Raw genomic sequence first — 14665 nt, 5'->3', positions numbered from 1 at the left:
TGGTGCGACATCAGGGTTAACCCAAGATAGGATAGGGAGTCAGGCAGAGTTGTTTAGTGGCTTAGGGGATTCCAAACAATGAACAGCCTTAATATTAGAGCCTTCCAAAGAATGCTGAAATCAGGAAACATTTCTTCACATGCAAGGAAGCATGAATGCAGAGCACTCTCCCACAGAAACTGCTTGGATGACAATATCAAATTTGATCGAAGGTGTTACGGTACTACAGAAAGTGGTAATTGGGAGTGAAGGACAGGCCAACCCTGATTGAGTGGAATATGGAATAACCTCCTCCTGCTTCTATCCTCTATTTTGCATATTGATTACAATCTGACATGTCATGTTTTTTTTAGGAGACAGCATAAGGCAGCAAGTGTTGGGGGACTATTCAAAAATGACTTGCCTCTTTCAGAGACATCCTGAAAGGCCAAAATGGCTTCTTCTTCCAGGAGAGGACTTTATAGCCAAATGAGGGTGAGAATTGTGGCTGTAATGAAAACTCATGCAGATTATCACAACTAGTTTCACTTGATCCCTGAAGTATTGCAGATTCTCTTACACAACTCTATTATTCAGCACCACCGTTGCCTCCATGATTGTACCCGGCACCCAACCACTTGCTGTGTAAGGTAAAATACGATCCTTGTGTCACTTTTGGCCCCTTTTGCCAGTCACTTCACTATGTGCCCTCGATCCCTCTAGTTCAGAAGTTCCCAGCCTGGGGACCACGGACTCCTCAGTTAGTGGTATGGCTCCGTGGGAACCATTGATCTAGTTCTTGATCCCTCTGCAAAACTATTTCTATCTAAGCCTCTGCAGAATCTCGTGTTTAAAACGGTGCAGAGACTTAGGTAAAAAAAAAGTCAAAATTTCTCATCGTAACAAGCTACAGAAAGCAAGCATGGGGCTGCCACAAGCAGAGGAACATGGGCCCATTTCTGTCTCATTAGCACTTCTCAAACAGTTTGAAATTGAACACTTTCAATCCAGTTTACTGAAAAACACCAGTGAAAATCTATTTTTTCACACCCTAAGTATAACAATGATGTAGTTCTTCACAAGATGAGTAAATTCTTTACACTGTACATTCAACAAGTGTGGATACGTTCCAGGGTGGATCCCAATTAGCTAATTCATGTGCATTTTCTAAGGCAAGTTCACAGATCATCATATTCCAAGTCTGTTGCCGAAACATCTCTATCAACATTGCTAATACACTGTGCTGATCAAAGCTGCGGTAAGCCAAGAGACAGTGGCTACTCAGCCACTGTAAAACACTGTGTGAGAGGTACACAGGTGGATTTCACAGCAGTTATCATTGGAGAAGGCAGTAGAGTGGGGCTGAGAAGGATAATAAATCAGCCGTCGAGCAGACTCGGATCGAATAACCTAATTCTGCTCCTACATCTTATGGATGGGAAAAGGGTACCGGATCTGGGCACGGAGCAAAAAGGCAAGCCTGCTGCCAGCAGCTGACACAATGCACAACATGCAACAGAAACCAGAGCCATTCTAATCCATCTGAGATCTGCTTCATGGTAAGTGCAGGATGGACCTGTTGAGGCATCTTGCAAATGGAGGAGCAGCAAGCACTGTGGTTGTGAAATTTTATCTGCACAGAGGTAAAGGCAAGTCATGTATCGTCCACCTGCCCTGGGTGAGCTAGGTGATACACACTATCATCAAGCAAAGACACAGCTGCCTTGGCTTGGGGAACCAACCCAGCGACACCTCGTCAACACAAGAGATTCTACTGACGCTGGAAATCCAGAGTAACACACTGGAGGAACTCAGCAGGTCAGGCAGCATCTACAGAGAGGAATAAACTTTAGGCAGAGACCCTTCATCAGAACACAAGGATGAGGTTAGACAGTCCATGGTATGGGAGCTGTTTCATTTTGATGCTTATCTCTGGTGTGAAAGGGTGTATATGCGTGTATGAAACAGTAAAAGAGCAAGAGGGAGGAACAGGGAGAGGGAGGGAGGTGAGAGAAGGAAGGTGAAGGGGGGCCACCGAGGGAGCCAGAGGGACTATGTGAAAGATAGAGAGAGAAAGTGTGCATATTCCTCTCTTTGTGTGCATGTGCGTCACAATGAGCGTAAGTCCGTATATTTCACTCAAGTGAGTGTACACTTGTATGCGCAAAGTTACAGTGCAAATTATGTGTGAGAACCTGTGGTGTTTGTGCATGTGTGCATGAATGTATGCATGCATGTATGTTTTGGAAGCAATGCTTCTTCACAGGACCTGATGAAGGGTCTCGGCCTGAAACGTCAACTGTTTATTCCTCTCCACACTTGCTGCCTGACCTGCTGAGTTCCTCCAGCATTTAGTGTGCATTGTTTGGATTCCCAGCTTCTGCAAATTTTCTTGTCTTTGTGCTAAATGCCACGTCGGCTGGTTAAACACTGCAAAATAAAAAACAAAATACTGCGCGAGTTATCATTTCTACTATCAATGTTCAAAGCTTATTGCCTGGAAAAGTTTCACGCTAATAAGGAGGGTGAGCATTTAAGGGTAAATATTGTAATAAGATATGAAACAAAGTTAGTCAGCAACAGTTCATGGAGGAATGAATTCTGATGGTGGGCTCCATCTAAATTGCTGAGCATTACTTTTAATAAACTATGAACTTCCACCAGTTTATATTTAGAGGGCAGTCTGATCATGAATAATTACAGAACCAAAGAACAATTGGTTCCAAAGCGAAGCAGTAATGGACTAAATATTAGCGCATACTAGGAAAAGGTGCTGTGGATATCAAGTAGATGATACTGGCACCACAGCAATGCCTAGTAAGGGCCAGCACAGCGGCGTTTAACACTATCAGCAAAGGTAACGACAACTGCTTAAACACCCAAAGGACCTGAGGGCATTTTACATGCCGCAAATAATATTTGGGACACAAGAGACTTCTGCAGATGCTGGAAATCTTGAGCAACGCACACACACACAAAAATCCTGGAGGAACTCCGGAGGTCAGGGCAGCACCTGTAGAGAGGAACAAACAGTAGTCATTTCAGGACGGGTGTCCTGAGGAAGGTCCTTGGCTCAAAATATTAACTGTTTGGTCACTTCTCCCCCGCCCCACAGATGCCACCTGATCTACTGAGTTCCTCCAGCATTTTGTGCGTTGCTCAAGAAAATGTATGCATACTTTGAAGTAAATTTACTTTGAATTTGATTTCCAGAATCTGCAGAATATGATGCTTTCCCTCACTTGGTCTCACCTCTCACCTGCCAACTTGTACTCCCCTTCCCCCCACCTTCTTATTCTGGTTTCCTTTCCAGTCCTGATGAAGAGTCTCGGCCTGAAATGTCGACTGTTTATTCCTCTCCATGACCTGATGAGTTCCTGTGTGTGTTACAAATAATATTTGAACTGAAAGGTTTGGAATGACATGGATGCCAGTCCAGAAATGCCACTTTATAAAGGTGCTAGCACTCTCATTCGGAATGAAATGATCTTAAGTTCGAGTCTTAATGCATAATACAAGCATAATACCCAGGGTAAAACTTCCTGTGCCGTGCCAGGAGAGTGTCACATTATCAGGTAAGCATTAAGCTGTGGCCCTATCTGCTCTGTCAGCTGAAGATAAAAGGTCCTATTAAAATCATCTCAAAGACAACAACAATGAGAAATAGAAAGCGAGAGTAGCTTTCTTTAGCCAGAGGGTGGTGAACTGGAGGAATTTTATTAAGATACAGCACGGAACAGGCCCTTCTGGCTCTTTGAGCCACGCCATCCAGCGATGCCTGACTTTAACCCTATCATAGGACAATTTACAATGACCAATTAACCTACCAACCAGTACATCTTTGGACTGTGGGAGGAAACTCACGTGGTCACGGGGAGAATGTACAAGCATCTTACAGGCAGCAGTGGGAATTGAATCTAGGTAACGCTACCATGCCACAGCTCCACTGCCAAAAACGGTTGTGTAGGCCAAATCACTGGGTATATTTAAAGCAGAGGTTGATAGGTGAGGATGTCAAAGGTCATGGGGAGATGGCAGGAGAACAAGGCTGAAAGTGATATTAAATCAATGATGATGGAAATGACGGAGCAGATTCGATGGGCCGAATGGCCTATTTCTGCTCCTATATCTACGGTCTAAGAGCAGGGGAGATCTCCTCTGGTGCCATGATCAATGCTTGTTTCTTTATTAACCCCTCTCTCTAAAAAAAAACCTGATATCAATATTATTTCATTGATCCTTGTGGGAGCTGACTGGGAACTGATGCATAGTTAACTCCTTCACCCCCAAAGATGCTGATTAACCCGCTAAGATTTTTAAACCTCCAGATATTTCTGTTGCAGGGAACAAGTTGGTTGCTATGTGTACCACATGAGTAAAGAAACTGCAATCTCAGAAACATTTCACTGGCTCATCCTAACGTTATGCAGCAAGTTCCACCTGTCAAAACCACCTCATTATTTCGACAGAACAAATTACAAAGCTGAAAAAGCTGTAAGAAACAAAATTTTAAGGGTTAAAAATGTAACAAAAGTTAGTTGGTGCCTTTGTCTCAGTTCGAGCATTTACAATAGCAGAGATCACAGGGTCTTCTGGTTGTGGAGGGCATTGTAAAGCACAGTACTCCAAGAGAGGAAATTGGAGAGAAACAGAACGTTTCTGTGAATGCAGCGATTCATTTCATTTCATGTCTTGGAGATAGATATTCCATCATAGTTCAAAGTCAACCTTTAGTGGTTAGGTAGGGATGAGTGGAGACTGGGAATAGGCCCGAAGCCTTGATATACAGTAGCCGTATTGAAAAGTGTTAATCTGGGGAGCTCCTCTCATTTGTTTAAAATAGATAGCTTAAGGTTTCTCAGAATGATGATGGCTTCCGGAAAAAATATCTTAGAAAAATAGTTTTTAAAAAATAAAATAAAAACAATGTTCATCCTGGTGGCGGCTCTTTATAAGCCACTTAACCATAAGCAAGACACCTGAGGTTAGAGGGGGCAACGTGCCTATTAGTCCATGGTAGGAGAGCTGTTTTGTTGTGTCTGCGTGAGAGTCTATGGTGTGTGTGTGTGTGTGTGTGTGTGTGAGAGAGAGAGGGGGGGGAGGGAGAGGGAGGACGGAAGGAGGGTGGAGGGGGAGGGGGAATGAGTGCAAATCTGTATACTCCCCCTAAATGTGTGTGTACCTGTATGTGCAAAGTAACAGTAAAGGTTGTGTGGTATGTATCTGTCCATGTATGTGTGTATGAATGTGTGTGCATGTGTGCTTTGGAGACAATTCTTCTTCACAGAGCCTTGAGCGGGTTCAACCCATTGCCCCGCTGGTGGGAACTCCTGCGAGAGTCTCAGAAGTTCTGCTGCCGTCGTTTTTTGGCATCGATGGCATCCAGGATGGGCTGCCTCTTGGCCTGGTAGCGCTGGCGAATCTCTTCGATCTCCTGCTCCATTGTGGGGTCCAGTGACGCGAGTCTCCTCTGCAATTCTTCAACGGTCCAACTTTTTAACTGCAAATGATATTTTAAAAAAGGGGTTAGATTTTATTTTCTTGCTGCCACAAAAATACTCAAATAAATAAAATGAGAGCTAATTCCAATGTTTAGGACAATAAGATTATAAGACCCACGAGCAGAATTAGTCCATTTGGCCCACTGAGTCTGCTCTGCCATTCCATCAAGGCTGATTTATTCTCCTTCTCAACCCCATTCTCCTGTCTTCTCCACATAATATCTGTCGACCTGACTAATCAATAACCAATCTCTGAAGAGTATTGTCAATGGCTGGGGTCACCCGTCTTGTAAAGCCACTGCCCAGAAGAAGGCAATGGCAAACCACTTCTGTAGAAAAAATTGCCAAGAACAATCATGGTCAAGGAGTCTATGATCGGCCGCATCATACAACATGGCACATAATGATGCTGAGTAGGGGGAGAGGAAAATGACTTTCTCCGGTTGGATAATATTGACCCTCTGTACCGCTCAATATTTCTCTGCCAAGTTTTATCTCCAAAACACCTTATCCCACATTCCTCCAGAGTTTCTCCAGCCAAGTCAGATGTATTGTAATTTGGGTTTTACTTGTTCATTTTCGAATTCACACAACTCTTGTCTGCTGAGTTCCCTCACAGAACCCTCACCAACCTTATCCATGCACTATTGAAACTATCCTATCCGAAGGCATCACTGCTTGGTATAGCAACTGTTCTACCCATGACTTCAACAAACTACAGACACATTTGAGCACATCACAGGAATCAACCTCACCTCTATGGCCTTTGTCTACCCTTGCTTGTCTGGGTAAAGCAGACAACGGATATCCTTGCTTCTTCCTTTCCACGCCCCCCATCAAGCAGAAGATAGAAAAGTCTGAAAGCATACCCCACCAGGTTCATGGGCAACTTTTATCCTACTGTTGTGAGACTAACTGAATGGACATCTAGTATGATAAGTTGGATTTTTGACCTCACAAACTATCTCACACTTTGTTGTCTGTCTGCACCGTCTCTGTAACTGTAATACTTTATTCCGCATTCAAGTATCGCCTGCCTATCGTTCTACCTCAATGCACTGATATAAGGCAACCATCTGTATTGATGGCATGCAAAACAATTCTTCACCCCCTCTGTACATGCGACAATAATAAACCAATGACCGGTTCCAGCACATTTCGTTCTGCCCTGTTATACTCTTTTCCTACTTACATCTTCTCCAGACAGATGACTGCACATGAATGATAGAAAAATGGAGAGCTTTAGGGGAAGAAAGGATTAGATTAATCTTACAATAAGTTAAAAGGCTGGTACAAAATTGTGGACTGGAGGACCTGCAATGTGCTGTGCTGTTCTAAGTTCTGACACGCCTTCAACATCTTCTCATAATGGACACCTAAACTAACCCGCTTTAAGGGAAACATGAGGGGAAACTCCTTCACTCATGAGGGTCATGAGAGTGTGGAACGAGCTGCCAGTACAAGTGAGGCATGTGAGCTTGATTTCATTGTTTAAGAGAAGTTTGGATAGATACATGGATGGTAGGGGTATGGAGGGCTATGGTCCCAGTGCAACTCAATGGGAGTAGGCAATTTAAATGGTTCAGCACAGACTAGATGGGCCAAATGGCCTGTTTTGTGCTGTATTTTGCTATGACTCTATCTTTCAAGAAAGGACAGAGAACAGAAATTCCTGTGCTAACTCAGACTGAAATCTCATTGTAGTAAAGAACTATGAACTTGCTCTTATATAAAACTTATTTCACAATCAGAATCAGAATCAGGTTTATTATCACCGGCATGTGATATGAAATTTGTTAACTTAGCAGCAGCAGTTCAATGCAATACATAATCTAGCAGAGAGAAAAAAATAATGATAATAATAATAAATAACAAGGAAATCAATTACGTATATTGAATAGATTTTAAAAAACATGCAAAAACAGAAATACTGTGTATTTAAAAAAAGTCACCAAAGATTCAATGTCCATTTAAGAATTGGATGGCAGAGGGGAAGAACCTGTTCCTGAATCGCTGAGTGTGTGCCTTCAGGCTTCTGTACCTCCTACCTGATGGTAACAGTGAGAGAAGGGCATGCCCTGGATGCTGGAGGTCCTTCATTATGGATACTGCCTTTCTGAGACACCGCTCCCGAAAGATGTCCTGGGTACTTCGTAGGCTAGTACCCAAGATGGAGCTGACTAGATTTACAACCGTCTGCAGCTTCCTTTGGTCCACTGCAGTAGCCCCTCATACCAGACAGTGATGCAGCCTGTCAGAATGCTCTTCTATTTTGAAGTGGAACTTTATTCAATTTGGTGACTACTGAGCCCTTGAAGGGCAGCAGCTTGTAAAGCACAGTGAGTGCTGCAGAGTGAATGGTAGGTGCAGGGATGGGCTGGTGTTGGAGCAACGTCAAAGCCCCCTCAATGGGCAGTGGGGTCAGCAGATCTGATGTGGACTCACTGAAATACGATGGCTTTGAAGGACAAACTGAGCTGTTTTGAAGGACAACTCTGTATTTCAATGGCCAACTGGGACGTATCAGTTTCCATAAAATACTGCTTTATCAGCACGACTAATTGGTGTTCCTCATACGTCGAAGTGAGTCATGGGAAAATACAGTAAACATAAAATATAAGTATGCTCTAGATTCCAAAGAATAAATCCAAACAGCACTTTAAAATAATCACCAAGTAATCAGTCATTCTCACAGTAGTTTCTCCTTACATTCTAAATAGATTTATTAGTGACACAGTGTTTTGCATGCCATCCATATAGATTGTTTCATTAAAACAGTGTACTGATGTAGTACAAGGGACAACAATAACAGAATGCTGAATAAAGCCAAAGAGTTACAGAGAAAGTGCAGTGTGCAGGCAAACAATAATGTGCTACGCCATAGTGATGTAGATTGTGAGGTCAAAAGCCTTGTTTATTGTACAAGGGAATGGCACAATGGTCCCTAGTAATAATATTGTAACTTACGAGTAATTTTTCATGTCTTACATTGTACGGCTGCCACAAAACAAAATATTTCACAACATGCATTCAGTGGCCACTTTATTAAGTATAGGTGTGTACCTAATACAGTGGCCAAAGGTGGTTTTCTGCTGCTGTAGGGCATTCACTTCAATGTTCGATGTGTTGTGCATTCAGAGATCTCCTTCTGCACACCACTGTTGTAACGTGTGGTTATCTGAATTACTGTCACCTTCCTGTCAGCTTGAACCAGTCTGGCCATTCTCCTCTGACAGGTGTTCACCCACAGAACTGCTGCTCACGGGATGTTTTTGTTTCATTTTTCGCACCATTCTCTATAACTCTAGAGACTGGTGTGCACGAAAATCCCAAGAGATCAACGGCTTCTGAGATACACAAACCACACCAACAATCATTGCACAGTCAAAGTCATTTAGATCACATTTCTTCCCCAGTCTGATGTTTGGTCACAACAAATGAACCTGATTTTCTCACGTATCTGAACCTCTTGACCATGTCTGCATGCTTTTATGCATTGTGTTGCTGCCAGATGATTGGCTGATTAGATGTGCAGGTGTATCTCATAAAGTGGCCACTGAGCATATATCAGTGATAATAAACCTGTCTCAGACTCTTTACTGCTGGAGCTGCAGTAAATCCTTAGCTGGTACAGAGCATATCATCACTGTGGATGGAAACACAAGAAGACAGATGTTTGCCGTCTCCCTCCCAGTGAGGATGTAACCAAAAGCAAACTGCTTGCTTTAACAAGGTGGATTGTATGTGCAAGTCCTTTGATGGAAGAACACAGGTGCTTAACAGAGGTGTTATCCACCTTAAATAAATTGTTTACTTCACAGACTCGCCTTCCAAGTAACCAAGTGGAAAAGGCTGTTAAATGTTAGTGGTTTTCACAGACTCGGATTATAAATATAATCTTCAAATGCATTCCTTCCTTTCATTGCAGTGAACAAAACCTTAATTAAGTGACAAATGAAACAAAATGAAATTTTTAATTTAGAGATAGGGCGCAGAATCGGCCCTTCCAGCCCTTTGGGCCACACTGCCCAGTAACCCCCGACAACTCTGATATAACCCTAACCTAACCACGGGACAACTTACAATCACCAATTACCCTATCCAGTACATCTTTGGAGTGTGGGGGGAAACCAGAATACCCGGAGGAAGTACAAATTCTTTACAGAGGACGCTGGGATCGGACTCTGAACTCCAGCATCTCGGGCTGTAATAGTGTTGTGCTTGGTGCTATGCTACCATGGCACCCCAATAAAACTTTAATTTATTTTGTATTAACTGGAGGAGACATGCATTTAAGGTTCTTTGACAGGGAAATCAGTACATTTGGATTCCCCTGTTGTCTATCTCTGGAAATGTAGAGAAAATATTACCTATATATGGATTAGAAACAGGATTAGAAACAAGATTAGACCATTTGGGCCCTTGTTTACTCCTTAATCAAAAGGATTGTGGTAAATCTAACTGATTTATACATACAGCACAGAACAGGCCTTTCTAGCCCGTCAAGCCATGCCATCCAGCAATCCAACCTCTTAACACTAGCCTAATCAATTTACAAAGACCAATTTACCTATGAACTGGTACATCTTTTGGACTGTGGGAGGAAACCAGAGCACCGGGGGAATCCCACACACACATGGGAAGAAAGTACAAACTTTCTTACAGAGGACACCAGAATTGAACTCTGTAATAGCCTTACGCTAACTGTTACGCTACCCTGACACCCTTATAACATTCTCACTCCTATGAGAATTCTGATCTATCCGTGGGACTTTTTATTCCCTTTTTCAACAAATACTTCAATTCACTTCATGTTCGGCACAGCTTTGTGGGCGGAAGGGCCTGTATTGTTCTGTAGGTTTTCTATGTTTCATCTGCCTTAAGATCCAATCAGCTTCCACTGCCCTTTGAGAAGAGGGATCCAAAGACTCCCGAACCTGGGAGAGGAAAAGATTCACCTCATCTGTCCCAAAGGAGTGTTGACTTCAATTTAAACTAACGCACAAGAAGAAATACCCTCTTCACATGCACTATGTTAATATCTGTCAGGATTTTATACATTTCAGTCAAGTCCTCCCTCATCCTAAACTCCAGCCTTTCCTAAATATCATTCCAGCAAACCTTTAAACTGCTTCCCATGCATTAACATTCTTCCTTACATAAGGAGACCAGAGCAACACACACAGGAACTCAGCAGGTCAGGCAGCATCTGTGGACAGGAATAAAGAGCTGACAACTTTGGGCCTAGCCCCTTCATCAGCACCTTTTTTTTTAAAATCTGATCATTATCTGTATAGCTGGCATCAGACCTGCTGAGTGTTTCCACCATTTTCTATCCTATTTTGGATTTCCAGCATCTAGTTTTTTGATTTTTGCTCCACTTTGGACACATTCCCCCCCAGCAATAAACGATATCGCTGTTAGCTCTCCCAATTATTTGCAGTATCTTAGTACATTCATGGGTTCTTATTTACCCACAGTGCAGGTTACTTCTTCAAAAAACTCCAGCAAATTCAACAGATTTCCTTTCACAAAGCTATACTGACTTTGCCTGAGGACCTTGATTCTCACTAAGTGTTCTGCTACAAAGTCTTTCGTAATAGCTTAATAGCTACTAACATTTTCCTTATGACAGCTTTGACAGCTATATATCAATTACTGGGATAGAATATCTAAGCTAGACCATTATCAACTCCCATATGGATTTATGCCTGAAAAGTCCCCCAGCTGAATTACTCTCTGAGTGCTAATCTTTAGGGAATATAGAGAGTCAGTGGATGAAACACTCTGACATGACGGACGAAGCCTCTTCCCTGACCTTAAACCCCTACTAGCACTACACATCCAAGCCCTCTGTTAACATTTATGGCTCACTGGGTCTAAATGAAGCCCAAAGCAGTAATAGCCTCATCTTTATAGAACATAGAACATAGAATAGTACAGCACAGTACAGGCCCTTCGGCCCACAATGTTGTGCCGACCCTCAAACCCTGCCTCCCATATGAGCCCCCACCTTAAATTCCTCCATATACCTGTCAAGTAGTCTCTTAAACTTCACTAGCGTATCTCCCTCCACCACTGACTCAGGCAGTGCATTCCACGCACCAACCACTCTCTGAGTAAAAAACCTTCCTCTAATATCCCCCTTGAACTTCCCACCCCTTACCTTAAAGCCATGTCCTCTTGTATTGAGCAGTGGTGCCCTGGGGAAGAGGCGCTGGCTATCCACTCTATCTATTCCTCTTATTATCTTGTACACCTCTATCATGTCTCCTCTCATCCTCCTTCTCTCCAAAGAGTAAAGCCCTAGCTCACTTAATCTCTGATGCATACTCTCTAAACCAGGCAGCATTCTGGTAAATTTCCTCTGTACCCTTTCCAATGCTTCCACATCCTTCCTATAGTGAGGCGACCAGAACTGGATACAGTACTCCAAGTGTGGCCTAACCAGAGTTTTATAGAGCTGCATCATTACATCGTGACTCTTAAACTCTATCCCTCGACTTATGAAAGCTAGCTTAACTTAAGTTAAGCTAACTTAACTTAACTTAAGCTTTCTTAACTACCCTATCTACCTGTGAGGCAACTTTCAGGGATCTGTGGACATGTACCCCCAGATCCCTCTGCTCCTCCACACTACCAAGTACCCTGCCATTTACTTTGTACTCTGCCTTGGAGTTTGTCCTTCCAAAGTGTACCACCTCACACTTCTCCGGGTTGAACTCCATCTGCCACTTCTCAGCCCACTTCTGCATCCTATCAATGTCTCTCTGCAATCTTTGACAACCTTCTACACTATCTACAACACCACCAACCTTTGTGTCACCTGCAAACTTGCCAACCCACCCTTCTACCCCCACATCCAGGTCATTAATAAAAATCACAAGAAGTAGAGGTCCCAGAACAGACCCTTGTGGGACACCACTAGTCACAATCCTCCAATCTGAATGTACTCCCTCCACCACGACCCTCTGCCTTCCGCAGGCAAGCCAATTCTGAATCCACCTGGCCAAACTTCCCTGGATCCCATGCCTTCTGACTTTCTGAATAAGCCTACCATGTGGAACCTTGTCAAATGCCTTACTAAAATCCATACAGATCACATCCACTGCACTACCCTCATCTATATGCCTGATCACCTCCTCAAAGAACTCTATCAGGCTTGTTAGACACGATCTACCCTTCACAAAGCCATGCTGACTGTCCCTGATCAGACCATGATTCTCTAAATGCCCATAGATCCTATCTCTAAGAATCTTTTCCAACAGCTTTCCCACCACAGACATAAGGCTCACTGGTCTATAATTACCCGGACTATCCCTAATACCTTTTTTGAACAAGGGGACAACGTTCGCCTCCCTCCAATCCTCCGGTACCATTCCCGTGAACAACGAGGACATAAAGATCCTAGCCAGAGGCTCAGCAATCTCTTCTCTCGCCTCGTGGAGCAGCCTGAGGAATATTCCGCCAGGCCCCGGGGACTTATCCATCCTAATGTATTTTAACAAATCCAACACCTCCTCTCCCTAATAGCAACATGCTCCAGAACAACAACCTCACTCATATTATCCTCACCATCATCAAGTTCCTTCTCATTGGTGAATACCGAAGAGAAGTATTCATTGAGGACCTCGCTCACTTCCACAGCCTCCATGCACATCTTCCCACCTTTATCTCTAATCGGTCCTACCTTCACTCCTGTCATCCTTTTGTTCTTCACATAATTGAAGAATGCCTTGGGGTTTTCCTTTACCCTACTCGCCAAGGCCTTCTCATGCCCCCTTCTTGCTCTTCTCAGCTCCTTAAGCTCCTTTCTTGCTTCCCTATTTTCCTCAATAGACCCATCTGATCCTTGCTTCCTAAACCTCATGTATGCTGCCTTCTTCCACCTGACTAATTTTCCATCTCACTTGTCACCCATGGTTCCTTCACCCTACCACTCTTTATCTTCCTCACCGGGACAAATTTATCCCTTACATCCTGCAAGAGATCTCTAAACATTGACCACATGTCCATAGTATATTTCCCTGCAAAAACATCATCCCAATTCACACCTGCAAGTTCTAGCCTTATAGCTTCATAATTTGCCCTTCTCCAATTAAAAATTTTCCTGTCCTCTCTGATTCTATCCTTTTCCATGATAACGCTAAAGGCCAGGGATCGGTGGTCACTATTCCCCAGATGCTCACACACTGAGAGATCTGTGACCTGACCCGGTTCATTACCTAGTACTAGATCTAGTACGGCATTCCCCCTAGTCGGCCTGTCCACATACTGTGACAGGAATCCGTCCTGGCCACACTTAACGAACTCTGCCCCATCTGAACTCTTGGAACTAATCAGGTGCCAATCAATATTAGGGAAGTTAAAGTCACCCATGATAACAACCCTGTTATTTTTGCACCTTTCTAAAATCTGCCTCCCAATCTGCTCCTTTGTATCTCTGCTGCTACCAGGGGGCCTATAGAATACTTCCCAATAGAGTAACTGCTCCCTTCCTGTTCCTGACTTCCACCCATACTGACTCAAAAGAGGATCCTGCTTTGAAACTTCCTTCTTCAAAACCTTGTTGCTTCTTAAGGCATTCCACATGACTTTACAGTAGGCTCTTTAATTATAAATATACTTTGAACTTTTACTCCCAAGAACTGAATTCTTTCATCAAATCTCTCTCCAAAGTAGTCTACAAAACTCTTACGATGACTGACAGGGAGGCTATATGACTAGGGTATCTAGAATCAAGGTTTACTGTCTCAACATAAGAGTCAGTGTGCCACAAACTCAGCTAAGACTTCCCACACCACCACCTCCCCCCCCCCCCCACCACAGGAGGAAGCGAGCCTCTACTCAGGAGAACTTTGGAAATTCAGTATATTCTAGAAGAATTCTGATTGCAGTGTTACTGCAGAAAGGCAATGCCAAGAAGGAAGGTCAGTTGTGATTCTTACTGAATGGTGGTGGTGGCAGAAGTGCAGGTTAGTGATTCACTGCACATCCTTGCTGCAGCATCGCCAAGTCTAAAGATAAAGATTAGCTTTATTTATCATATGTACATCAAAACATGCAGTGAAATATGTCAAAGGCCAACACCGCCTGAGGATGTGCTGGGGACAGCCCTCAAGTATCACCACACTTCTGTTACCAACGTAGCATGCCCACAATTTACTAACCCGTACCACTTTGGT

At 43.4% G+C, this 14665-nt stretch overlaps 1 protein-coding gene across 1 annotated transcript in view; it reads right to left on the bottom strand.

Moving 5' to 3' along the window:
* Nucleotides 1-4474: 4474 nt before the first annotated feature.
* The window catches only part of LOC140188072 (serine/threonine-protein kinase 3/4), a 220394-nt gene continuing 210203 nt past the window's right edge, over nucleotides 4475-14665 (bottom strand). The window contains exon 11 of the mRNA XM_072244018.1: nucleotides 4475-5479. Coding sequence (XP_072100119.1) covers nucleotides 5321-5479 — 159 coding nt within the window. The 3' untranslated portion in view covers nucleotides 4475-5320. The remainder of the gene's footprint in view (nucleotides 5480-14665) is intronic.

The sequence above is a fragment of the Mobula birostris genome, chromosome 2 (assembly GCF_030028105.1).
Source record: "Mobula birostris isolate sMobBir1 chromosome 2, sMobBir1.hap1, whole genome shotgun sequence".
NCBI classification, from domain to species: domain Eukaryota; kingdom Metazoa; phylum Chordata; class Chondrichthyes; order Myliobatiformes; family Myliobatidae; genus Mobula; species Mobula birostris.
The sequence above is the reverse complement of the archived record's forward strand: the minus strand, read 5'-3'. Positions and strand labels throughout refer to the sequence as shown.